Genomic DNA, 25,276 nt, shown 5'->3' on the forward strand with positions numbered 1-25,276 from the left:
AAATAAGAAAGTGAATAAATTTTGAATGACTTAGTAATATCTTATTAGTTAATGAAAATATATAAAATAATTTTGTTTTTTTTGCCATTTATACTTTATTTATAAATTAATTTTATGTCTAATGATATATTTAAATTTTATTAATTTAAAAATATTTTGATCTTACTGTTTGATTACTTTAATAAAAAAAATATATATATATATTTTTTTTAATAAAACAATAAAAAATAGTGAAAATAGCACTTGTAAAAATATAGTAGTATTATTTTACCTTATAAAATATTAAATTTAAACTCAAATTAAAAGTAAACAAATCATTCATCCTGCAACTTCAATTGCAAGTTAATAGTATATTATTTAATTTTTATTTTTTTTTCATTTATTCTATTTCTCTAAAATTTCTTAAAATGATCACCTATAATCTCATATTTTTATATCTTTCCAATAAATAAGTATTTATAAACATTAAAAAATCTCTATTTATTTATTTTTTAAATTTTCATGCCTAATCAATCATATATATACAAACATCTTTTCAAAGGATAAAGAATATATATGGTTGTGTTTGATTTATGCTTTTATCTTTTTCAATCAAAATTTTTTAATTCACTGTCTTTAATAAAATCATAGTATTATTTTATTTTTTTAAAAAAACATAACTTTCAAATTATTATTTCATAAATTCAAACAATTGTTATACAATTTCAACTCAAACAAACTTGGGTTTAGTATATATATATATATATATATAAAAAATGAGATTATATTATTTATAAACAATATTTTTAAAAAAATATTATAAAACCAAAAATGTATTTATTTTCACAAAAAATACATCAAATAAAATTGAAGGTTGATATAATAGTTGGTGGGGTGGGGTGGGAGTGGGGAATTGGTGCATCAAGTGCACCCACCCATATTTGAGTGTGCTTTAGTTATCTTTCTTGACTTTGGATAAATGGACAATGATTCATCTCCCTATTCATACATATATATATATATATATATAGTTTTTATTTTTATTTTTATTTTTATTTTTTATTTTTCACTATTCATTTACCCAATTTTATTTACCACTATTGTTAGGATGCCTAATTAACTTTACAGCGCTCTACAAGAACTCATCAATTTTGTAACGAAGTTTTTCTTTGTTCCTAAATTTATTTTTTTTCGTTACTATACTACAAGAAAAAATTATTTTTGTAACAAAATTTTTTTGTCTCTAAATCTACTTTTTTCGTTACTAATGACATTAGAGACGGAATTAAGAATGAAATTACGTTAGCTACGTGAACATTAGGGACGGAATTCCGTTATAATTATATTATTTTTTTGTAGTGCTAATGATATTAGAGACGAAATTACGTTAGCAACGTAAACATTAGGAACGAAATTACGTTAGCAACGTGAACATTAGGAACGAAATTCCGTTACAAATATACTATTTTTTTTTTGTAGTGGTGATTAATCCAATCAAATGTATAAAAATATTTCAATAACATATAAACTAATGTTATATTATATCAATTCATATATATATATATATATTGTATTTTTATTATATAAACACATATTTATGACGGTTAATTGTGTATAATATATTTTTATTATATATTATTTGTGTGTCAATAATGTGGTGATTAAATATAATCAACATAGTAACAATAGCATTTATTTATGACTTATTTGTGTTACCTTGATTTGTAGCCTCAATTATTTACATTTATGTTTTTATTTATTTATTTATTTATTTATTTATTTATTTTTATAATTTTTGGTGAGGAGCTTTAATGGAAAAATGACTTTTAACCTTTTTATTTTTTTATTTTCAATAGAAAATTGATCTTTGCCAGTCTAACCATGTTGGGAAATCCATAACTTGTGTAAGTGAATTTTGTTTTGGTCAAATGATATTAAAGAAGATAACTTATTTGTTTGAAGATATTGGAGAGTGATTAAAATAGTTACTTAAAAAAAAAAAAAGTTTCTTGGCCATTTGAATAAACATATCTATAATGTAAATCAAATATTAAATTAAAAAAAAAAAAACTTTCATATGCATTATCCAATGAGAAGAAATTGATTAATTAAGGGTAAAAACACTTTTGAGAGAATAGTAGAACTTAAAATTAAAATAATTATTTAATTTAATATAAATATATAAAAATTTAATTAAATTTTAATATAACATAAAAATAAAAATAAATGTTTGATTTTATATTTTAAATTATTTTTTAATAAAAAATCAAAACTTAGGTAAAAATCCACTCAAAGCACATAAACCTCTAGAAAAAAGTGTGTTGCTTCTAAGTTTGATTTTGATCTCATAACATTTATCACTTTTTATTCTTTTTAAAATAAGTAAATTAAATATAATTTTCAATTAATATATTATAGAAAAATTATTAAATCATAAACTTATTTACTCACATAATTAAAATTCCATTTTAGTTGAAAGTTTTCATCAAAACCCCAAAATTATAAAAAAATCCAAACTTTAAAAAGAGTGTGGGTGTCACTCTCATTTTATTTATTTCTTTGACAGTGAAACTCCAACCCTATTTATTAACCAAAATCAAGAAAAAGGAAAGACATAAAAAACTTTCCTTACCCTACTTTTTTGGTGTTTTCATCACTTCATTGGTGTATATAAAAACAAACCCAAATGCTCATTTCTTTTGCAAAATCCCAAAACACACCAAATAGATGAATGAGAGTTTCTTAAGACAAGAACATGATGATCATCATCATCTTCTTGATTGTCCTATGAAGATCGAAGAAACCAAGAAACCCTTAATTAAGGTAAGGTTGTAATTAGTGGGGTGTGATCTTAATTGATTAATGGAGGTGGAGAAGAAGAACAAGAACAAGAACATTTGGGGAAGTGTTTTGGGGAAGATTAAAGTGGGTGAAAAAGAAGGGAGTGATCCATTTTTGTGGGCAATTCAAGTGTCCTCCAACCTCACTTCTCTTGGGATTTCTTTGCCATGTCTTGAATTGGGTCATCATTTGGTATCCCACATTTGTTGGGACAACATTAATGATCCAATTTCTTGGAAGTTCTTGGAGAAAGCTATGGCTCTCAAGATTGTCCCACCCCTCCTTGTTCTTGCCCTCCTCTCCACCAAGTAATCAATCTTTCCCCTCTCTCTCTCTCTAAGTCTCTCTATACTTTTTTATTTTATTTTAATCTCTTCGAAGATTTGTTTACTTTGGTATAATATTGAATTAGTTTGAATGTTATTTGAAATTAAGTAATTTTTATTTAAATATTATTTTTATTTGGTGTTTTGTGAATAAAATAGAGTAGTTTTTATTTAAAATTATGTCGAATAAATAATATTAATTTTAATTTAAAATGATAAAAAAAAACACACACACACATTTTGTATTTTGGTTTATTACAGTGCTTTAGGTATAATTTAAATGCGTATTTTAGATAAAGGGCTGTATTTGAATTGAGAAGATTTGGTTTGTGATTTTATTTAAATAAATGCTTGATGGAGTATAATATTTTTTAAGAAAAAAAAATGCTTATTTTCTTAAAAAATAATATAGTCTATATAGTAAAAATTAAAATAATAATAGTAATTAAAAAAAAAAAGACTAAAGAATCAAAGCCAAATGTTATTTTATCAAAAAAATAAAAAAATAGTGTTTCATCCGTCCGCCTCTATAGGTCACATTTACATTTTACGTCATTGTGCTTAATATTAAAAATATTCTTATATTTGTATAATTTTTTGTACAAATATCTTTGTATTAGTATTATAAGACACAAATGAAAATATCTTTGCAATTTTTTCTTAATTTATCTTATATTTTTATATAATAATAATATTCAAATATCAATACGCAAAAAATAAATGAGACCCTTATAGCTGGACAAAAATATTATATCTTTGCAAATAATCGAAAGCCTAGTTAAATGTAGGTAAGTGGGTGGCCGGATTGTTTTGAAAGGTTTGTATTTTTAATTTAAATAATATTTGATATGATATTTATAATTAAACACATATATTTTCAGGAAACTAAAAATACAAATGGTAAAAATTGGAGAGAAAAAAAATAAAAAAATTCGAAAGAAACACTCTTGCATTTGCTCAATTGTATTCTAATAGTTACCTAGCTTTAGGTTTGATTCAAATAATGGTTTGAATGAGATATTTTGCCATAAAAAATTAACTATTTTTATAAGTAATTGTAAGAATGGAATAGTAATTAGAAAGACAATACGTGGTTTGGAGAAAATTAATGCTTTGTTCGCATTTTTGGGTAACCATTGCGATTTTTATGTCATAAAAAAATATAATAATAAAAAAATTAATGCTTTGTTATTACAATGAAATGCCCAATCAAGATCAGCTACATTGTAAAATCTCATATTTCTTCGTCTTAAGAAATGTTGTTTATACTTTTTGATACGGATTTTAATGTGAATATTTACTTATGTTATGTTATTTAAAGTGAGCATATTTTTATTTTATTTTATTTTATTAAATGAAATAGGATAATGCCCCGACGGCGATCGTTCCCGGCGGCGTATAGACTTTACATGGAGCTTCTAAAACGACATGCTTTCTCATTGAAAGAGTATATTCAATTGCCAAACTATTACAAGTTAGTTTTCCGACACTCTTACTCTAATTTTTCAATTTGATTTTATTTTCTTACTATACAATTATAGCTATTTTTTATAAAAGTATACATTTCATTCGGAAAAAGGGCTCTAAAAGTTTTTAACTACAAAGATTAAAAAAAAAATATATATTTTAATACAAGTTTTGACAAAGATTAAATTAGAAAAATAGTATTAGGTATAAGACTTTTATAATTACAATAGAGTATTCTATGATATAAAAAACCGATAAATTAATTTGAAAATCCATCATTTGATAAGCTAGTAGTTTATTTAAATAACCAGTAACTCAGTTTTTTTTTTTTTTAAATGTTAATTACCCATATTTACAAGTTTATAACTTGATTTAATTTTTATTTAAATTGTATAAATATGGATGTGTTGAAAATTTATAGCTGATATTACATAATAATGAAATCATTAATTTAACTTGAAATATAATAAGATATGCATTTGTTCTCAAATGTAGCTTCAAGTCACAACAATATTCTCATAGTGCCATATTAATCGAGCTCGATATAGAGTTGGTAATATAAATTTTCTTTTCAAATTATAATACACTGAAGGTAAAAAATGAAAATTGCTAATAGGTAAAAATTTGAAAAAAAAAAAAAAAAAAAAAACAACAACAATATATAGGTTTGTTTCTTTTAACTCCAAACCTCATATTTTTACTATTTGAATCATGCGTTCCTTGAAAAAAAATACACATTTTACTCTTACAAAATATCACATCCCACATTATTTTAATACTAAACTCAAACCAAAATTTTTCAAAACATACATTAAAAAAAAATAAAAAAAATATGAACTTTATTACATAAATGTTTTCAAATCCAAACTACTATTTAAACAATAGAACACAATCTTTATCTACCATTGATCTGTGTTCATGTTTCTTACAAAATCCTTTCTTGCAGAACCATGGATGCTTTAGATCAAGTTCTCCAATTGTCCCAAAAATTCAACATAGAATGTAATGAGGCTGGAGCAAAGCTGGTTATGTATGTCTTCTCCATCATTTGGCAGCTGCTCGACGCCATACTCGACGATGAAGGACTCTCCGGCGATGGCGTCGACCCTAAATGGCCCGTCAAATTCGAAGAAGACGACAATGTCTTCGACGAGACAAGAAAACAATACGGCGAGAAAATGCAGGCTGCCAATACTTCCATCGCCGTAGACTTATTGTCGCAATTCTTACAGGACAAAGTCGCCGCCGGAATTCTTTACCTCGCCCGCAAAACCATGTCCGGTCGCCGCCCCTTTTTTAAATTTCTTACCTTTTTTTGTCGACGCAACTCGATTTTGAATCGATTACGTCTTCGACAGGTCCAAACAATGGGAAAGCTTCATCGATCGCCTGCGGATTCTCGTCGAAAAGTCGCCGTCTTTGAGGAACTCGAAATCGACGTCACCGGAGGCGCTTGCGGAGTTGATATCGAAGCGTCGGAAGATCGATTTGCAATCGAAGTTCGATCGGGTGTCGCAATCCGGGCCTCTCGTAAGCTCCGCCGCACTCTGCGTCGGCACGAGTCGATCGACGCTTTGGCTACCTCTCGACATGCTGCTCGAAGACGCAATGGACGGCGCGCAAGTTAGCGCGACAAGCGCCGTCGAAATCATCACCGGTAGACTTCGAAGATTCGTTAAATTCGCCGCAGCGATTGTAACTTTTACGTTTCGACGTTTTCGTCGCAGGCTTAGTGAAGTCTCTTCAAGCGATTAATGCGACGTCGTGGCACGAAGTCTTTCTCGGGCTATGGATGTCGTCGCTACGCCTCGTTCAAAGGGTGAGAATACTTTCCGTGTCCTTATCGATCTTTTTTAATTTCGTCGATCGCATTGTAAGAAAAATGTCGACTTTTGTCCGAAATCAGGAGCGAGATCCGATCGAGGGACCGGTGCCGCGCCTCGACACTCGAATGAGCATGTTGATGTCAATCACGACTCTAGTGATCGGCGATCTTATAGAGGAAGAGGAATCCAACGGTGCAAACGAATTCGACTCGGAGAACGATCGATCGCTCCGGAAAAGGCGTAAAGATTTGATCTTTAGCCTCCAAAATCTTCGCGATTATCAGACGTTGCTGGCACCGCCTCGCTCAGTCGTTCCCGCTGCCAATCGAGCTGCGACGAAAGCCATGATGTTCGTATCGGGTTTCAATGTCGGAGGCGGGCAGTTCGAGTGCATCACCGCGACGGATATGCCAATTACCTGCTGTAAATCGATACCCCACCTCGACTTTCGAAATTAATATCGTTTCGATCTCGATTTCGCCATGTAACTTGTTTCTGATCTTACTCTGTAGCCGGAAGTCTGTACCATTTAATCGTCGAGGCTTGCATCGCAAGGAACCTATTGGACACGTCGGCGTATTTCTGGCCCGGTTATGTTGATGGCCGCATCAACCAGCTGCCTCATAATGTCCCGAGCCAAGTCCCCGGCTGGTCGTCGTTCATGAACGGCGCAGCTCTAACTCCGACGCTGATCGACGCTTTAGTCTCGACTCCGGCTTCGTGGTATGCGATTTCACTTTTTATTAAAGGCGCTTTTGTTCAGATCGTAACTACATTTCAACAAAATTACTTATAACACATCTATTATGCGAAAATTTTGCATCATTCTTCTTCATGATTTAGAAAACTGCATGAAACTTCATCGCGTTTTAGAAAATATTGTACAAGATCATTTAAACTATGAGGGAGCTTCATGTGATTTCGGGAGGATTTTGTGCAATGTTTTCTAAAGTACAATGCGCGAGCAAAACAGGTCGAATGCCTGTTTATTTGGCGTAAGATTGCATTCGATTTGTGTTCATAAGCCGCGATCTTTTCTCCGGTTAACCGTTGCTTTCACTTATGCCGATCTTCTGTCGAGAAAAAAACAACTAAATTCGAGATCATGAATTTAATCGAAGCTTTGCAGAGATTGAGAAAGTCTTTAAGATTGCAGTCGAAGGACCCGAGGAAGAAAGAATACCTCCCGCGACAATTCTCTGCGGCGCTTCTCTCCTTCACGGCTGGAACATTCAGGTAACGATCCTAAATTTCATCGAAAACTTTTTTCGAATAGATCCAAGAAATTTCAAATGATCGATATCTCTCCACTCTGCAGGAACACACTCTTTATTTCATAACCAGATTGCTGTCGCCGCCAATTCCGGCGAACGATTTATCGAACGAAAGCTATTTGATAAGCTACGCTCCGATGCTCAACGTTCTCCTCGTCGGAATTTCGCCCGTTGATTGTGTCCAAATCTTCTCCCTCCACGGTTTGGTACGTTCTTTGTTATCCTCGATTTTCATCAATCGCCGGTAATTTTACTCAAAACGTCGTTCTTTGACAGGTTCCGGAGCTCGCGAGCTCGTTAATGACGTTGTGCGAGGTCTTCGGGTCATGCGTTCCGAACATTTCCTGGACAATGACGACTGGAGAAGAAATTTCAGTGCACGCCGTGTTTTCGAACGCTTTCGCGCTTCTTTTGAAATTATGGAGATTTAATCATCCTCCGATCGAATATGGCGTCGGCGACGTACCTCCGGTGGGATCGCAGCTCACTCCTGAGTACCTTTTGCTCGTTCGTAATTCTCATCTCGTTTCGTCGGGGATTTCGCTGAAAGACCCGAATCGAAGGAGGCTCGCCCAGGTTGCAAGTTCGATGTCGTCGAAACCGATATTCGTCGACTCGTTCCCGAAGCTCAAAGTGTGGTATCGACAGCATCTAGCCTGTATCGCTTCGCCTCTCACCGGACTCGTAAACGGGTCGCCGGTGCATCATACCGTCGACACCCTGCTTAACATGATGTTTAGAAAAATCAATCGAGTAAGCCAATCGGTTATTACCGTTACGTCGGGAAGTAGTAGCTCGTCGGGAGCTGTAAGCGACGACGGTTACCTAAGACCCAAGTTGCCGGCTTGGGACATCCTCGAAGCCGTCCCGTTTGTCGCCGACGCTGCGTTAACTGCTTGCGCTCACGGGAGATTGTCGCCGCGCGAACTTTGCACCGGTCAGTCGACGTAAATTTTGTTCTTCCGATCGATTTCTTCGAATTTCTATCGCATCGTGGTTTTGTTGTTTTCGATAGGGCTGAAAGATTTGGCGGATTATCTCCCGGCGACACTGGCGACAATCGTGAGTTATTTCTCGGCTGAAGTCACCCGGGGCGTGTGGAAGTCGGTGTACATGAACGGAACCGACTGGCCGAGCCCAGCGGCGAATCTCTCGAACGTCGAAGAACAGATAAAGAAGATCTTGGCGACGACCGGCGTCGATGTGCCGAGTCTTGCTGCAGGTTCGCTTTCGATCTTTTTACGACGTCTACCGTTCTTTTCTTGATTAATGTCGTTTCACGGTGGGTTTATGCGCAGGAGGGAGTTCGCCGGCATCGTTGCCGTTGCCGTTGGCGGCGTTTGTGAGCCTCACGATTACGTACAAGCTCGACAATGCGTCGCAACGGTTTCTCGATCTCGCCGGCCCGGCGTTGGAATCGCTCGCAGCCGGGTGCCCGTGGCCGTGCATGCCGATCGTCGCGTCGCTGTGGACGCAAAAGGCGAAGCGATGGAGCGATTTTCTCGTCTTCTCGGCGTCCCGTACTGTTTTCCTTCACAGCAACGACGCCGTCGTGCAGCTTCTGAGGACTTGCTTTAGCGCCGCGCTCGGAACGAACGTCGCCTGCATATCGAGCAACGGTGGCGTCGGAGCGCTTCTGGGTCATGGGTTCGGATCGCATTTCAATGGCGGGATCTCGCCCGTGGCGCCGGGGATTCTGTACCTGCGAGTTTACCGATCGATTAGGGACATTATGTTCTTGAGAGAGGAGATAATATCATTGCTGATGCAAACCGTCGAAGAGGTCGCGCAGGGAGCGTTGTCGAGCGAGCGGCCGAAGTTCGAGTCGAGGCTGTCGAAAAGCGGGATGAAACACCGTCACGCATCGCTCGCCGCAGCTCTAACGAAGGTGAAACTCGCGGCGTCGTTTGGAGCTTCGGTGATCGTCCTCACCGGTGGGCTCGGGCTGGTGCAGTCGTTGATTAAGGAGATGCTCCCGTCGTGGTTCATGTCAATTCACCGCTCGAAACGGGATGGCGACAGAGGCGGGACGCTGCCGATGCTGAGAGGGCACGCGCTGGCGTACTTAGCGGCGTTTTGTGGGGCTTTTATTTGGGGCGTCGACGCATCTTCGTCGTCGACCGCAGCTTCGAAGCGACGGCCGAAGATTCTCGGGTACCATATGGAGTTCTTGGCGAGCGCTCTCGACGGGAAGATTTCGCTCGGCTGCGACCCGACTACCTGGCATGCGTACGTCTCCGGGTTCCTGAGCTTGATGGTTCGATTCACGCCGACGTGGGTTCTCGAGCTGAACATCGATTTGTTGAGACGACTCTCCGGCGGACTGCGGCGGTGGAACGAGGACGAGCTGGCGCTCGCGCTGCTCGCCGGCGGCGGCGTCGCCGCCATGGGCTCGGCTGCGCAGCTAGTTGTGGAAACTCAGCTTCTGTAATTCATCTCAAGATTAGCGTTTTAGATCAAATCAGCTATGAGTGTATGTATAGAATGTGTAGTTATATATATATATATATATATATATATGACGACGATTAGAATGCAGACTAGCTAAGGAAGACAACAATGGAGGAAGGCAAAACTTAAGGTTATCAAAGAAACGATCGTTAAATTTGAATAGTTGTTTGATGTGATATAAATAAATTTTCTGATAAAACTAAGTCAAACTACTGAATATGTGAAATATTTCAATATCTCTTCAAACTCAAGTGGTTTAGCAAAATCACTGAGTTTGCAAATAGAAATCGAAAATAATGTTGCCACAATCATCCACTGTGCAGTCAGAAACAATGTTTTCAACTGAATTAGAGTCGGAAACAACAATATTTTCGATGGAGTCGGAAATAATACGACTCTCGATGTAATGTATAATATAAAAATATATATAATTTTTTAATTTGATATTTTTGGAGGAAAAAAAGAATGTTACACAATGCCACTGTAACCTGGTGATCGAGAAAGTCTTCGCCTTTGCATCGCATCCCGAACAAGAAAAGCCTCCGTCCACCGGCCGGCATCGGCGTAGATGTTCGACAACAGAACTCGGCTTGGGCCGTGTAACGGCTCGACCTTCGCTAAATTCTCGGCGGCTCGTTCGCCGATATCCGCGTCGTCGTGCATTTTGCACGCCGCCAAAAGCGCACCCCAAATCACGGCATCAGGTTTCACGGGCAACCCGTTCACCATTTCTTCCGCTTCTTTCAGCCGCCCGGCTCGACCCAAAAGATCGACCATACAGCCGTAGTGTTTGATGTTCGGCTCCAACCGATACACGCGTTTCATGCTGTCGAAATATCGCTCGCCTTCTTCGACGAGCCCCGCGTGGCAGCATGCCGTCAAGACTCCGATGAACGTGATTCCGTTAGGCTTTACGCTTCGTCGCTGTAAGTCGTAGAAGATTCGTAACGACATTGCCGCGTGCCCGTGCATCGCCAGCCCGCAGATGATTGCGTTCCAAGGAGAGACGTCTGTTGCGGTATCCCGAATCTGATTAAAAACTTCCAACGCGGAATCGATGCTCCCGCATTTCGCGTACATGTCGACGATCGCGGCGCTCAAGTAGTCGTTGATCGATATCGAGTTGCGAACAATGTAGTCGTGCGCGCGTCTCCCTTCCGTCAATGACCCTAGACTCGAAATCGCGGAGAGCACGCTGACCATCGTGATTTCGTTCGGCTCGATTCCGTCATCGATCATTTTATAGAAGAGCTCGAGAGCTGCGTTCGGCGGCCCGATCTGAGAATAACCGGCGATCATCGTGCTCCACGAGAAAACATCCCGTTCCGGCATCTCGTCGAACAGAAATTTAGCGTCGTCAATCCTTCCGTTTCGAATGAATCCCGCGATAAGAGCATTCCAACATGCGACGTGATTTTTATTCCCTTCGTCGAACTGGCGCCGAGCGAATTCAACTTCCCCACATGCCGCGTAAAAATGAACCAACGTTGATTGCACGAAGTCGAAATGATTGAACCCTGTCTTTAACGCTAGCGAATGAAATTGCCGCCCCCCGGAAAAGTTCGAAACTTGGCCACAAGCGGAAACCATGTCGACGATCATAACTTCGTTAGAATTCATACCAAATCGTCTCATGACGCCATAGATTTCCAACCCCTCCGACAACCTCCCGACCTGAATGTATCCGTTAATCATCGTCCCCCAAGAAACAACATCCTTCTCAGGCATTGAATCGAACAATTCTCTCGCCGAGTCGATCCGCCCCGCCTTAATGTAACCATTCAACATCGCATTCCACGTAACGACGTTCTTCGCGTTCATATCGTCAAAAATTACTCGAGCGTCACCGAGACACGAATCCACGCAGTAAAGATGAATCAAGTTTGTCGAAACGAACACAGCTTTAGCAACCCCGAGCTTCATCGCGAAACTATGTAATAACTTAGCGCGATTTCGGACACCGTCGAGATGCGCGTAAGCCGAGATAACAATCGTCACCGTAACTGCGCCGGGAAACACTCCCGACGACATCATCTCCTTAAAAAGGCTAACGGTTTCGACATAGAACTCGTTCTTAGCTAAACACATCATGATTGTAGTGTAGGACACGCAGTTCTTCATAGGCATTCTGTCGAATAGTTCATAGGCATCATTCAAACAGCCAGATTTGACGTAACCTCCGAGCATTATGTTGCAGGAGACCAAATCGAACTTCCGTTCGCTATCAAACATCGATTTCGCGCTGGATAATCGTCCTGTCTTCGAGTACATGGTGATCAAGCTGTTCCTGACGAAGATGTTGGAATCGAGCCCCGATTTGAGGATGTGGCATTGCAGCTGCAGTCCGTGGATGAACAACGAAGGCGATGATGAAGAAGAAACGGATTTGAGAGCAGAAACGATTGAGTATTCCAAAGAATGGCGTCTGTCGTCGGAATTGATGGACAGCGGTGGGGAAACTGTGCAGAGCCATTTGATTGAGCGGAGACGGGAATTGAGAGCCGACGAGATTTCGCGGCGCAGAGCAATGATCATTTGGGGGTGTCAGTGGCGAGAATTTGTGAAGTTGCGGAGCAATTAGGGGTTGCAATTTTTGAAGTGATCTTCGTTACTGGGAAGAAGATGAGAAAAACCTTCAAGAAATCAAAAGAACAGCACATTCAGATCAGACCTGTAAGCCCAATGATATATAATTTGGACTCAGAACTCCTAAAAATACATGTGTGCCATCGTTGGTTTTTTTTTTTTTTTTGAATTATATTGTATGCAAGTGAATAGAATATATTACATTATTTGGATTAATTATGTCATTTTATTTAGATATTTTAATACAAATAATAGAGATTACGATGTATAATATTATTTTATTCGACTCTGATTTATTTAGTAAAATTAATCGTACAATCTCTTCTCTACTATTATTTAATCTCACTTAATAAATTTTTAAATTATCTAACTTTTAAAACATTTATAATCATTTTACATAAATATCATAATATATATTTTTAAATATTTATTTGAACTGTGTATTTATTTTACTTTAAAATATAATTTGATCTTTTAATTTTTTATTTTTTATTTATATAGTACTCTCCTCCCACCTAATCTTATTTACGTATCATTGTAATTAACATTAAAAATATCTTTATATTTTTGTATAATATTTTGCATAAATATATTATAATAGTATTATAAAATACTGATAAAAGTATTTTTGTCAAAGTAATTAAGACTTTTAGAATCGGACGGAGATAATATAATTTATTCTAATAATGTTTAATTATGATTATATAAATAATCCTATGTATAATAATATAATCATTTAAAATTTAGCACTCATATAGTATAACATATAAGTAAAAAGTAAAATGAAATACTATAGAAACTTAATTAGAAAAATAATACAAGGCATTGACATACATTATTACTTCTTATTATAGAGGTAATAAAATTATTTATTATAAATATATTATAGATAAATTTATCGAATATTTAAAAGACAACCTATATAATCATAGCGGACATAAAAATAATATGTTACTTATATGCTCAAAATTAGTTTTACTATCGCTACGGGTTTCCATCGGAATTTTGTCTGAAACTTTCCCCCTCAAACATAGTTCACTATCTATTGGGTTTCGACAGATATACTCACTCGAACCGAACATACATAAATATATATATTATTGGATTAAAAATCTAATAATTGTGGGTTAAATATAATTATTTGGGTTATCAGTCAGATTAAACCTATATTAAATAATCTATAGGCTTAAATGTGTTTAGTAAATGTGAGTCTCCAGAAACCCGTAACTTATTAATTGGGTGATGAGGCCAATTAATAATAACATATATAAATAGGGTTGTGATTCAAGTCTAGAAGCAACAATCATTACTTTCCATATCTCATCGTGGAAGTAACAGCAGAAACTCTAGCGATTTTCTCAAGAGGGATTGTGCTAGGCTTGAAGAACACAAAACCCTTTATCAATTTGCAGATCTGAATCCGACTATACTGAGAAATAAAGTTAGATTTATTTTGCTTTTATTTTCTTATCTCAATTATTACAACACGGTAGATCCTTGGTTAAATTCTTGATAAGTTTCAACATATATATGTTCGACATAGCTCGTGCGTTGTATCGTATTCATACATCCGAAACGTAAAAAAATCAAAATCCCGTGTTCGATATGTCGCCAAAACACATCGATCGATCGATCTAGAGGATAGAAAACAACTCTTGATTTAAAGAAAACAGCATATGCATTCAAGATAGAGCATGCTATATATCAATATCATTATTCCTCTCCAATTAATCCCAACTGAATTCGGTATACATCTGGAGATAAATCTTCTCCAGTAATGTTCTTGTTAGTGTTTTCGCTCGCGCAGGGGCGAGCAACGACACTCGAATGGTAAAATAATATACCAGAATCATATATATTTTTTAAAAAGAAAAAAAAAAAGAACGACAAAACTACTTATAATACATGTGATTTAGAAGTCTGCACCATGCTTGTTTATAATTTAGAAATTGTTCGGACTTTCTTGTGTTTTAGAAAATATTGCACAGAATTCCTAAAAATTGCGCAAGGAAAAAGGAATTATGTGCAATATTTTTCTAAAATACAAGGAAAAATCGTGCGATTTCTAAATTATAAGAGCAGACTTTTCAAATAACACGTGGATTATGAGCACTTTTGCCAAAAGAAATAAGGAAATAATGTCCGGTCCGGCATAATAGCGTAGAACATGAAACAAATCACGAAATTTACCATCGTCAGCGATGATCACCTCCGCCGGTAATAGCTAGAGTCCTGCAATAACATTAGACGAGTGAAAATGTAGTTTGAATCGAGAGACAATAGGGTTGCAAATATGCGACAGAAATATAAATGAAATTTTATTACAATGGGATGAAAATTAGTACCAAGAAGCACATATATATATATATATATGTAAAAACATAGTATGATTAGTGTACAACAAGAATGGCCTGAAAGCGTAATGTCCCTAAGTCTACTACGATTATCGAAACAAATTAGGAAATAGACAACGAATACGAAATCAGGACATATGGGAAATCCTCGAGTGATAAAGATTGTAAGAATACAAGACAAAGAAAAGAGAAACAAAAATAACATTGCTCTTTCGCCTATCGACAATAATCTTTAAGACTATTAAATTTAAAATGAATATAACGAATCAAAAATTCCCTATGTTACCGAGAAAGATTTTTTTTTTTTGAAATAATGAGTCGATGAATCAAATTAACATTTATTACAATGAAACTAAAGACTGTCTACATCATCATAAACAAGGATCATCTTAGGATAGCATAAATTCGCACATATAAGACTCCACTACACTAATCTTGTAAGAAAACCGACAACTATCCATCATTTCGATTCCACATTCTATCGAATAACACCACCAAAGTCTACAATCGATCCGACATCATCAAATCCGGAAAAATTAAAAATCACGCCAAACTAAACAATTTAATAATGCTTCTAACATTAATACTAATTCGATCATCAAAAGTGCAACCGGCTAGCGGATTCGGTGCAAATAAACAACAATTACAGCAATCAAGAATCAAATTTTAACCAAAACTACAATCAAATCATCAAAGCCATAAAAATTAAACGATCACAACAAGCTAAACAACCTAGCAATGCTTACGATCATCAATAATCGTGCAATCGGCTAGCAAATTTGATAAACTACAAGTCCGGAAATCAAGCATCGAAATTGAACCAAAACTACATAATCAAAGCCTTAAAAATTATATGATCACAACAAACTAACCAATCTAGCAATGCTTCAACATTTATATATGATCATCAATCATGCAAACGGCAAGCAAATCCGATAGTGCAAATAAACTACAATTTTACGGCAATCAAATTGAACCAAAACTACAATCAATCCTACATTATCAAAGCCATAAAAATCAAACGAACACACCAAACCAAACAATCAAACAATGTTTCGACAATAATACTAATTCGATCATGGCTAGCAGATTCGATAGCGCAAATAAACTACAAATAATGGCAATCAAGAATCAAAATTGAACCAAACCCCCGACGCCTCAGGTCACCTGCCACACATGGTTCGCCTAGTGTGACTTTCCTGTCGGGCCTGGTTTGTAGGATATTAGGTTTGGCCGAGAGTTTACCCAGTGTGCACTTTTGGGTAGCGGTTGCGGATTCCCACGTCATAAAAAAAAAAAAAAAAAAAAAAAAAAAAAAAAAAAAATTGAACCAAAACTACAAAAATCCTACATTATCAAAGCCATAAAAATTAAACAATCACACCAAACTAAACAATCAAACAATGCTATGACATTAATTTAAGATCATCAATCGTGCAAGCGGCTAGTGAATTAGATAAACTACAATTCCGGCAATCAAGCCTCAGAATAGAACCGATACAACAATCAATCCTACATTATCAAAGCCATAAAAATTAAACAGTCACAACATACTAAACAACCAAGCAATGCTTCGACATTAAAATACGACCATCATCGATCATGGCTGGCGGATTCGACAGCGCAAATAAACTACAAATTATGGCAATCAAGCAGCAAAATTAAACCAAAACTACAATCAATCCTACACTATCAAAGCCATAAAAAATCAAACGATCGCAACAAACTAAGCAACCAAGCAATGCTTCGACATTAAAATACGATCATCGATCAAGGCTAGCGGATTCGGCAGCACAAATAACCTACAAATTATGGCAATCAAGCAACGAAATCGAACCAAAACTACAAATAATCCTACATTATCAAAGCCATATAAAATCAAACGATCATAACAAACTAAACAACCAAGCAATGCTTCGACATCAAAATGCGATCATCGATAATGCAACCAGTTAGCGAATTCGATAAACTACAAATTCCGACAAAATTGAACCAAAAGTACACTCACTTCTTGTGGCGGCGACTCCGCTTGGGGCCCCAACCTTCGAGCTTCGAAATCGGGCAGCCGCATTTGTCCCGAAACAGCAGCACGGCGCGGCCATTAGGAGGAGCCATCTTCCTCAATTCAGCGCGCAGACATTCGTAATCTGGATTGTCCTCAGTTCCCCCCTTCCATGGCAGCTCATTCACATCCCGAACAGACTTATTCCCATTCCCAATTCGCAGCAAATCCTCCCCCTGCAGCTGCAAATCGAACTCCATCTCCTTCTTCAATCCTTTGCAGTCTTTCTTCCCACACCTTCGCGATCTATGGCCGCAGCAGATCTCAAAGGAAACTACGAAAGTTGCGAAGAGGACAACGAATGAGGAGAAGAAAATCAGCTGCGATTCAGGGTTGGAAATTAGATGGTAATGGAGGTGTGAGATTACAGTTGAGAAAGGGGGCAAAATTAGGGTTAGGGATTGGAAGAGGTACGAGAAATAGGAGACGATTAGGAAAGTTCCGGAGCAGAGAACGAGGATGAAGATGAGGATGTCGAGCGTGGCGGAGGGGGAGTGTCTGCAGGCGGAGGAAGGGAAGCTCGGTGAACTCTGGTGGTGGTGGGCGGCGGCGGCGGAGGAGGAGGAAGAGGGTTTTCTGAGGGAGGAGGAAGGAGCCATGGCGATGGTGGACCGGAGGAGGAGATGGCGCATGTTAGTGAGAGAAAGTGGCCGGAGGAGTGAGATTTTTTCAGAGGGGAGAAGGTATTTCAGGTGGCGACGCGGAGGTGCGCATGTTAGCGTGGCGGCAGACTGTGGTAGTGCGCACGTTAGTGCAAGTACAAAAATCTTTGCTAATTAATGAGTAAATTACAGAATTTTGTTCATTTACTGCGTTTTGGATAATTCAGCTGTGAGTAACTGAAGAAGATTTTTTGTCTTATTTAATGTTTGTATTTGGATTTCGTATTAAAAATTTGAATTAAAATAGAATTTGACTAAATATTTTTTTAAAAAAAAATATGTTTTTTTTATTTAATAATTTAAAAATATATTACTAATAAATGATACGAAGCGTTTAAATAGATACTGTTTTTTTACATTGAATAAAAAATGGTATAAATATTAATTTTTTTTAGGAACGGTATTCGTGCGATTAAAATAGCATTTATAAAGTAATTGAAGAAATTAAAGTGAAAGTATTTGACATCTATATTTTATTTTATTTTAATTTTTGGTAAATTTGATTTTAAAGTATTTTTACTACAGTCACGTATTATTCTCTATAAATAATTAGATTTAAATTACGGTATATATTAAAACACAGCTTACTTATAATCTTTTCTTTTTTTAAAAAAAAAAAAAAAACATAGATCCTACTCATAATTTTTTGGTTTTTACAAAATATAATTATACAATAATTGTACTTTAATATAATATTAATTTTAAAATATTTAAAAATATCTTTAATTTTAATTGGAAACAAAATTTACATGTGTTTAGTCTATATTTGATCCCGTTTGTTATTTTTTTATGATGAAATTAAAATTTACTAAATTATCTATAGTGAATAAATTAAGGCTTTTTTAATTCAAAGGAGATGTATTTTAATTTTTTTTCTACTATTTAATATTTCAAATAAAAATATGTTAAATCTTACAAAATGTACAAATTAAAAAAAAATTACAAAAATACTTTTATTAGTATTTGTACAAATATAAAAATATTTTTTTATATTAAATACAGTAACGCATAAAGTAAAATAGAGTATTATTATTTTTATATAAAAAATTATTTAAATAAAACACATAGCCTAAACACTCCATTTCTAGCCACATATGAAAGTTATAAATCAATTCTCCAAAGACATACACAAGAAGGATAAACTTAGCCAAATACTAAACCTATTAGATACAAACATCGACGAACGTCATTCAGACATAACCAAGCAGATATAAACATACGTTCCCCACGACCTGTTCGGCTCGTTAAGACACGTGGCTTTATTACAAGTGGTACGCAGCGACGACCCCGGACGATCAATAAAATTCACGATCCGGGAGGATAAGAGGCGCGACGAGGGACCAAATGTAGAGCCCGGCCGTGACCCATTCGGTGCACATACGAACCCAGACGGACGTCCAGCCGACATCGATAAGGTGGGGCGTTTCGGACGAGCTCGTCCATCCCGACAGGAGCATCGCCGAGTACATGCTCGCCAGCGTAAATATCAGGTGGAAGAACGAGTACGAGTAGCTCACCGGTTGCGCTGTCGCGTCTTTCTTGCCATTCCCCGATTCCATATCGGCCGACTCCAGAAGCGGTTTCTTGTCGCCTGCGACCAAATATTTCACGATAAGCTAGCTCGTGTAGCGAGCGAACAAGTGAGAGAGAATAATACCGAAGATATTCGGCAAAATTGTTTATAACCTATTTGTAGGTTCAAAGGTCTGTATTGTTTTGTAAGGGAGGACACAGTTCGATTATTTGCAAATGTGCATGTACTTGATATATAAACCGAACAAATACCCGAAATCGCAAATCGTATCCGAATCAAAAATTTTGATTAACCGAAAATATTTGCAATATTTGTAAATAACTCGAACTGAACCGAAATTAAGAAAAAATATATTAAAACATAATTAAAATTCTAATTAAATAAAACTATTTGCAAATATTTTAAATATCCGAAGCAAAACCGAACCGAATAAAATATTAAAAACCGAAACCAAATCGAACAAAACAAATACCAAACATGCAGTATTTATATTCAAACAGAATTTACTCGGTTAACCAAAAATCCGATTCGGTTCAGTTCGATTCGATTATTTTGCCCAACGCTATTGTTCTTACTCATATTTTTGCAACCAAGATTTCATTTTTATGGATTCTGTGCAAAATTTTTAAAACACGACAGTGACTTATGTAAATTTAAAAAAATTCCGTACAATTTCTAAATCATGAAAGAGTATAGTGCAAACTCTCCAGAATACAAATGGAGAGTTCAGAAACTATATGAAGACTCCAAATATTTAAAAAACATAGCACAAAATTCCTTTTATACGAGATTTTTGCAATATTTTCGAAAACACGAGAGAACATCATGCAATTTCTAAGAAATTCTTAACAATATTTTATAAAACATAACTTCTAAATCACGAAAGAATATGGTGCAAACTTTTCAAACAACAAGTGGATTATAAGAAAGTTTACAGTACCTGCTCGAGGAGAAGAGGGAGGAGATAAAAATGTTGTCGATGATCCGGCGCGGAGGGCGGAGTACAAAATGGATAGGACAGTCGTGAGCATTCCGAGGATGAGAGTGCTGGTGGAGATGGCAGTCGACTTGTGGAGGCCGTTGCAAGCGTAGCCCCGAGGCTCGCTAGAAAGACCCGTGTAGCAGACGTAAGCACAGTAAACGGAAATCACGGATGCCGGCAGGAGGCTGCCATTGACCTGTTCAAATTGCCAGTTAAGAAAAAAAATTGACACTATTCGTTCACCGTAATTTTTTTAAAAAGCATCGCATGAAATGCCTTTTTATTTTCACAAATGTTCAGCATCCAATACAATTTTTTACTATTTTCAAAATTTTCTAAAACTAAAAAACTTATGTCTAAGCAGAGCCAAGTTTCTAGATGATAACACAATCAAAAAGAAGGTCTTGACCGTAAATAAAACTTACCTTGGGATGCAATGCAATAATGGCGAAGGAGAAAGCAAGAATCATCGTCATCACGATGAAAAAGACGTTGAGGCCACAGTCTTGCCCGGATGGATTAAACCAGAGGAATAAAACTATGGAGAAGCCGTATGTCGCAAGATAGCAAACCACAGACACAACGAGCAGCAAAACATACCTGAAAGTACCACAGACATTGAGATTAAGTGGTTAATTGCCTTGAAGAAAAAACAGGGACATGATACTCGGGAACTCACCATTTCTGCTCGTCTTTAGCAACCAAGGAATCGTTCAATGAGTGTGTCGCATCTAATAAAATTAGAACTTGGACCAACAAGAATAGACCAGCACCGAATTTCGAAACAAATCCTACGCAGCATAATATCAAAACAACATTATGAACAGAAAAAAAAAAAAAAAAAATTATCAGTTTTCAACATACACGAAATATGACATTAGACGGCGCAAGAAACCTCAACATAAGTTTTTCCATAAGCATAAATTGATTTACCAGAGACTCAATGAGCATGAATGATGATTCTCGGCAATTTTTTTCACATATGACAGATATAACTGCTAAAAGTACTAAGGGGAAGAACACTGACCGTATACATCAACAACAACGTTTGGAAGGAAAAACATGAGGACAATGAGCAAAATCCAAACAATTATTTTAACCATCCATCCGCCATGGTGCCATGAATCCCGCCTGTCGTTTTGATCCTTGACTCCAATCATTATTAGAGCAAGTACTCCAAAGAACACGAAATTCGCCAAGCTGACACGAAGAACTGCTTGCATCTGAAACCACTCATCCGTTAGGTTTTCCTCAGTATTTATCCCTGTAGAGCGGATCCAATGAAGATCAATTTTCATTCACCAAAAATTGAATCACATTCAACAAGTTCAATTAAACACTAATCAAGTTCGAAAAGAACATGACATCCTCAAGCTATGATCATCATATAATTGCATAAAAATTCGCGCATATACGGCTCCACTAACACTAATCTTGTCCGGGTCAATGAGCCGAAAACTATCCCTCAACAATCCATCATTTCCATTCCACATTCTATCGAATCACACCACCAAAATTTACAATCGATCCTACGCAATCAAAGCCGGAAAAATTAATGATCACACCAAACTAAACAATCAAACAATGCTTCGACATTAACATATGATTATCAATCGTGCAAGCGGCTAGCGGATTCGACATGACTAAACAAAGCCATATTTTTAACAGCAAAATCCTCAAATAAAATACAAAAAACACAAGCCCAATTTCTAAAAAACATATAGGCTCTGTTTACATAAACATTTTTTGAACTTTCTGCAATACTTCATCAGTAATTTTTTCCAAAAACACGGCATCAAATACCTTATACCTTTCCCAAAATTTTCCAAAACTTTTGAAACTTCAATCTAATCGGAACCATAGTTTGTGGTGAGTATCTAAACAAAAGAGATGCTTAATAATAAAGTTGTTACTTTGTCAAGAAAGGGAAACATAAATTGACCTAAAAAGTCATATCGAAACACATTTTTCATTCAAAACATCGAACCAGTGCGTGTTAATCAATAAAAAAAAATTCAAACAAAAGAACTCAAATCAATCCACAATATACAATACAAGAAAGCAACTAACTAAAGCAGCAAGTATATTCCATACTCAATTTCAAGATAATACACAAAATAAGTGACATCAAAGAACAGGAAAATAAAGTTCAGGTTCGCACAGTAAGTTAAAAGTAATTAAAACGAAGGCCAGTTCAGAAAATCTCCTGAAAACCTAAATCCCCAATTATACAGAAATCCATCCTATAAGGTCACGAATCTCGAAAATTTGAAATCAAATCCCTAATAGGTTTGTTTGTCGAATCACTTACAAGAGAAATTTTTGAGGAGAGGCGCAGCGACTTCCCGGAGAACCCAAGACACAATCAGCGAGGCACCAAACAAGAGGCAGTAGCCAATTCTTGCAGAACGGTTCGCGATGCCGGACGTCACCGAGGTGCAGAGTCCGCACGTCATGGACGCGCAACAGGAGGCCAAACACGACATCGTTTCGATCTCTCAGTTCGTCGATGGTGATCGATGAAGATGAACTTTGGGGCAGATAGAGGCTTGGGATTGGAATTGCGATTATCAATCGACGATTCAAAGTTGAAACTGTGGACCTATTGGATTTTTTTTTAAATAAAATAAAAAAAACTTAGCCTTGTGCTTATTAAATATGTTTTTTTTTAATAAAAAATTAAATATTTAGCTTTAATTTTTTTCTAACAATAATTTCAATTGTACAAATAATTAAAATAAAAGAATGTAATCGTTCTATCTAATATCTTATTTAATCTCTTAAGAGCAAATTTAAAAAAAAAAAAAAAAAAAAAAGAAACATTACATTCAGTAAGTTTGTACAACATTAATAATTATATTATGCTCTCTCCTTTTCTATATTTGTCATGTATTTTTTTTAAAAAAAATAATATATTTATATTTTTATCAAATATGTAAGTATTAATTTGATGTTTTCAATATAGAATTAATTTTTAATATAATATGAGAAATAAGTGTTTTATCTGATATTTTTGAAAAAATAAATTGATGAATAATAAAAATTTGATTAAATTTTATAAACAAAGGCAACCTTTGTAAACTTGAAAATTTATATTTGTTTAAAATGCATTTATTGAAGAAGTTATTGTTCATCGGGCGACATCTGAATTTTTAAATTTGTATCAAAATAAACAATAAATATCATTATCATTTGAACAAAATAATTTATTTGATTTTTTTATTTAAATAATATTTGAATATAATATTTAGTAAAAAGAATAAATAGTTCTCTTATTAATAATATATTGAAGATTTGTATTTCAAACTGAAATTAAATTCCAAACAGCTCTCTCTCTCTCTCTATGTATATATATATATATATATATATATTAAACTAGACATTGGGAATATGTTTAGAAAAGACTTAAGACTTATCATGGGATGTTGAGGGATTTTCATGAGCCTAATAAATCCATCCCAAATCATATATAGTCAGTCAAGAAAACACAGTAAAGGCCCAATCTTTAGTATGCTATGGGACTTCTCTATTTTGTGCAAATCAAGATTTTAGAGATAAACTATGGAATTTTTTTTTAATGTAGCCTAACATGGTAAAATATTAAAATTGCAATCATCACTGATTCTTGATTCTAAATAAACCAAAAAGACACTCATATTTATATATATATATATAAAAGAATCGTAAGACCACTAAATTTTTTATGGCTAAATTGTATGCTAGTTGTTTAATGAAATTGCTTCAAATTTCTATCTTTTTAAAACAGAGGCAAACTTTTTCGTGATTTTATAAACTCTGCATCTAACTCCATCGACGGTTCTTATTTAATGGTATTTGACCTAAATGCGCCGAAACTGCGAATAAATTTTAAAATCTCAATTTCTAAACCCTAAAATTACAAACATATTTATTTTTCTTATATTTACCCTTAAAAAATAGTAAAAATAAACTATTAAAACATGAGAAAAACAACTATTTTTTTTAGTATATTTACTATTTTTTAAGACTAAATATAAGAAAAATGAATATATTTGTAATTTTAGGGATTTAGAAATTGAGATTCTAAAATTTATTCGCAGTTTTGGGGCATTTAAGTCAAATATCATTAAATAAGGGTTAGACGCAAAGTTCATGAAACCAACAATTTTAGAAATACAGGGGATGAGAATTTGGCACATTTGAAGCAATTTCATAAAATCACATGTAAGTTTTCTGCAATTTAGCCAAAAAATTTTAAGGTAAAAGATTGCAAATTCTTGTAGATCAAATTTGAAAAGTTCTTACCTTGTGCAAAAACTTGCCAATCAATGGCAAACCTTCAAAGATGGTTCTTGAAACTGTGTTCCCAGTCAAGACACAGGTCGATCTGTCCCACAAACATCGTTTACTAGTTACTCGGTAGTTTCCAGCAATCCATCTGTTCCTCAAAGCATCATCATCATCATCATAATTCAAGATAAAAGCATATACTTTATCGAAAAGAAAGAGAGAAGGAAACAAGAAACAATATCAACAACAGTAAGAAGCACCCCCACCAATTTTCAATCTCATAACCCAATTAGAACTGATTGCTACTCAAAAGAGGAATATTGTGAATGAGGTGTTTCAGTTAGTCACATCCTAATTTAGAGATAGAGCAACTTTATTTGATCCCATTATTGTACTTTACCAAAGCCCTTTTATTTGTAAACAAAATGCCACAGGGTAATCAGACCCCCCCACCTCCCCTCCCCCCACCACTCCTCTACCCCTACCCCCCAAGTCTTTTCTTGAGTTCAAACAGCATTCCAATGGTAGAAAACAACACCATACTTATGTCCCAATGTTGCCTGCCTAGCCACTTGTGTTCTTCTTATTGGACACTAACCAAACTCTCCCTACCTCAACAATCTCTCTCTCTCAGAGAGAGAGAGAGAGGGGCCACAGGTAATT

The 25,276-nt window shown here is 35.5% G+C and overlaps 4 protein-coding genes across 5 annotated transcripts; 1 reads left to right on the forward strand and 3 right to left on the reverse strand.

Annotated features, from left to right (window-relative positions):
* The first annotated feature begins 2,592 nt into the window (after positions 1-2,592).
* LOC127248990 (mediator of RNA polymerase II transcription subunit 33A-like) lies at positions 2,593-10,374 on the forward strand. Of its 2 annotated transcripts, XM_051271574.1 has the most exons (12): positions 2,593-3,128; positions 4,510-4,620; positions 5,560-5,889; positions 5,972-6,270; positions 6,341-6,432; positions 6,520-6,862; positions 6,952-7,162; positions 7,561-7,675; positions 7,758-7,919; positions 7,990-8,650; positions 8,729-8,935; positions 9,012-10,374. In XM_051271574.1, the coding sequence occupies exons 1-12, from the start codon at positions 2,842-2,844 to the stop codon at positions 10,142-10,144; spliced, it is 3,951 nt and encodes a 1,316-aa protein (XP_051127531.1). In that variant the 5' UTR covers positions 2,593-2,841; the 3' UTR covers positions 10,145-10,374. The 2 variants fall into 2 exon arrangements, with proteins under 2 accessions (XP_051127531.1, XP_051127540.1); XM_051271583.1 differs by lacking the exon at positions 4,510-4,620.
* An 86-nt stretch (positions 10,375-10,460) lies between these two features.
* On the reverse strand, positions 10,461-12,827 carry LOC127249003 (pentatricopeptide repeat-containing protein At5g19020, mitochondrial). Its single transcript, XM_051271596.1, has one exon. The coding sequence runs from the start codon at positions 12,697-12,699 to the stop codon at positions 10,633-10,635; it is 2,067 nt and encodes a 688-aa protein (XP_051127553.1). The 5' UTR covers positions 12,700-12,827; the 3' UTR covers positions 10,461-10,632.
* Positions 12,828-14,452: 1,625 nt separating this feature from the next.
* On the reverse strand, positions 14,453-17,958 carry LOC127247426 (uncharacterized protein At5g19025). The gene is made up of 2 exons (XM_051269257.1): positions 17,113-17,958; positions 14,453-14,982 (listed from the first exon to the last, which is right to left on the reverse strand). The coding sequence occupies exons 1-2, from the start codon at positions 17,796-17,798 to the stop codon at positions 14,946-14,948; spliced, it is 723 nt and encodes a 240-aa protein (XP_051125214.1). The 5' UTR covers positions 17,799-17,958; the 3' UTR covers positions 14,453-14,945.
* Positions 17,959-18,837: 879 nt separating this feature from the next.
* LOC127250016 (uncharacterized) lies at positions 18,838-24,768 on the reverse strand. The gene is made up of 7 exons (XM_051273160.1): positions 24,629-24,768; positions 22,656-22,946; positions 21,372-21,608; positions 21,024-21,135; positions 20,770-20,944; positions 20,303-20,540; positions 18,838-19,419 (listed from the first exon to the last, which is right to left on the reverse strand). The coding sequence occupies exons 2-7, from the start codon at positions 22,828-22,830 to the stop codon at positions 19,124-19,126; spliced, it is 1,233 nt and encodes a 410-aa protein (XP_051129117.1). The 5' UTR covers positions 22,831-22,946; positions 24,629-24,768; the 3' UTR covers positions 18,838-19,123.
* Positions 24,769-25,276: the final 508 nt, after the last annotated feature.

The sequence above is a fragment of the Andrographis paniculata genome, unplaced genomic scaffold (genome assembly GCF_009805555.1).
Source record: "Andrographis paniculata isolate CXL003 unplaced genomic scaffold, ASM980555v1 Contig11END, whole genome shotgun sequence".
Taxonomy (NCBI): domain Eukaryota; kingdom Viridiplantae; phylum Streptophyta; class Magnoliopsida; order Lamiales; family Acanthaceae; genus Andrographis; species Andrographis paniculata.

What these genes read in the sequence shown, in the direction of transcription:
- LOC127248990 (XM_051271574.1), top strand. Translation starts at nt 2,842, where the DNA reads ATGGAGGTGGAGAAGAAGAACAAGAACAAGAACATTTGGGGAAGTGTT. An exon ending in TACCTCGCCCGCAAAACCAT is followed by an intron (nt 5,890 to 5,971) that starts GTCCGGTCGCCG and finishes CGTCTTCGACAG; the next exon opens with GTCCAAACAATGGGAAAGCT. An exon ending in TTCACGGCTGGAACATTCAG is followed by an intron (nt 7,676 to 7,757) that starts GTAACGATCCTA and finishes TCCACTCTGCAG; the next exon opens with GAACACACTCTTTATTTCAT.
- LOC127249003 (XM_051271596.1), bottom strand. Translation starts at nt 12,699, where the DNA reads ATGATCATTGCTCTGCGCCGCGAAATCTCGTCGGCTCTCAATTCCCGT.
- LOC127247426 (XM_051269257.1), bottom strand. Translation starts at nt 17,798, where the DNA reads ATGCGCCATCTCCTCCTCCGGTCCACCATCGCCATGGCTCCTTCCTCC. An exon ending in CGGAGTCGCCGCCACAAGAA is followed by an intron (nt 14,983 to 17,112) that starts GTGAGTGTACTT and finishes ATGTTATTGCAG; the next exon opens with GACTCTAGCTATTACCGGCG.
- LOC127250016 (XM_051273160.1), bottom strand. Translation starts at nt 22,830, where the DNA reads ATGTCGTGTTTGGCCTCCTGTTGCGCGTCCATGACGTGCGGACTCTGC. An exon ending in CGTTGTTGTTGATGTATACG is followed by an intron (nt 21,136 to 21,371) that starts GTCAGTGTTCTT and finishes TATGCTGCGTAG; the next exon opens with GATTTGTTTCGAAATTCGGT. An exon ending in TCCCTCTTCTCCTCGAGCAG is followed by an intron (nt 19,420 to 20,302) that starts GTACTGTAAACT and finishes ATTTGGTCGCAG; the next exon opens with GCGACAAGAAACCGCTTCTG.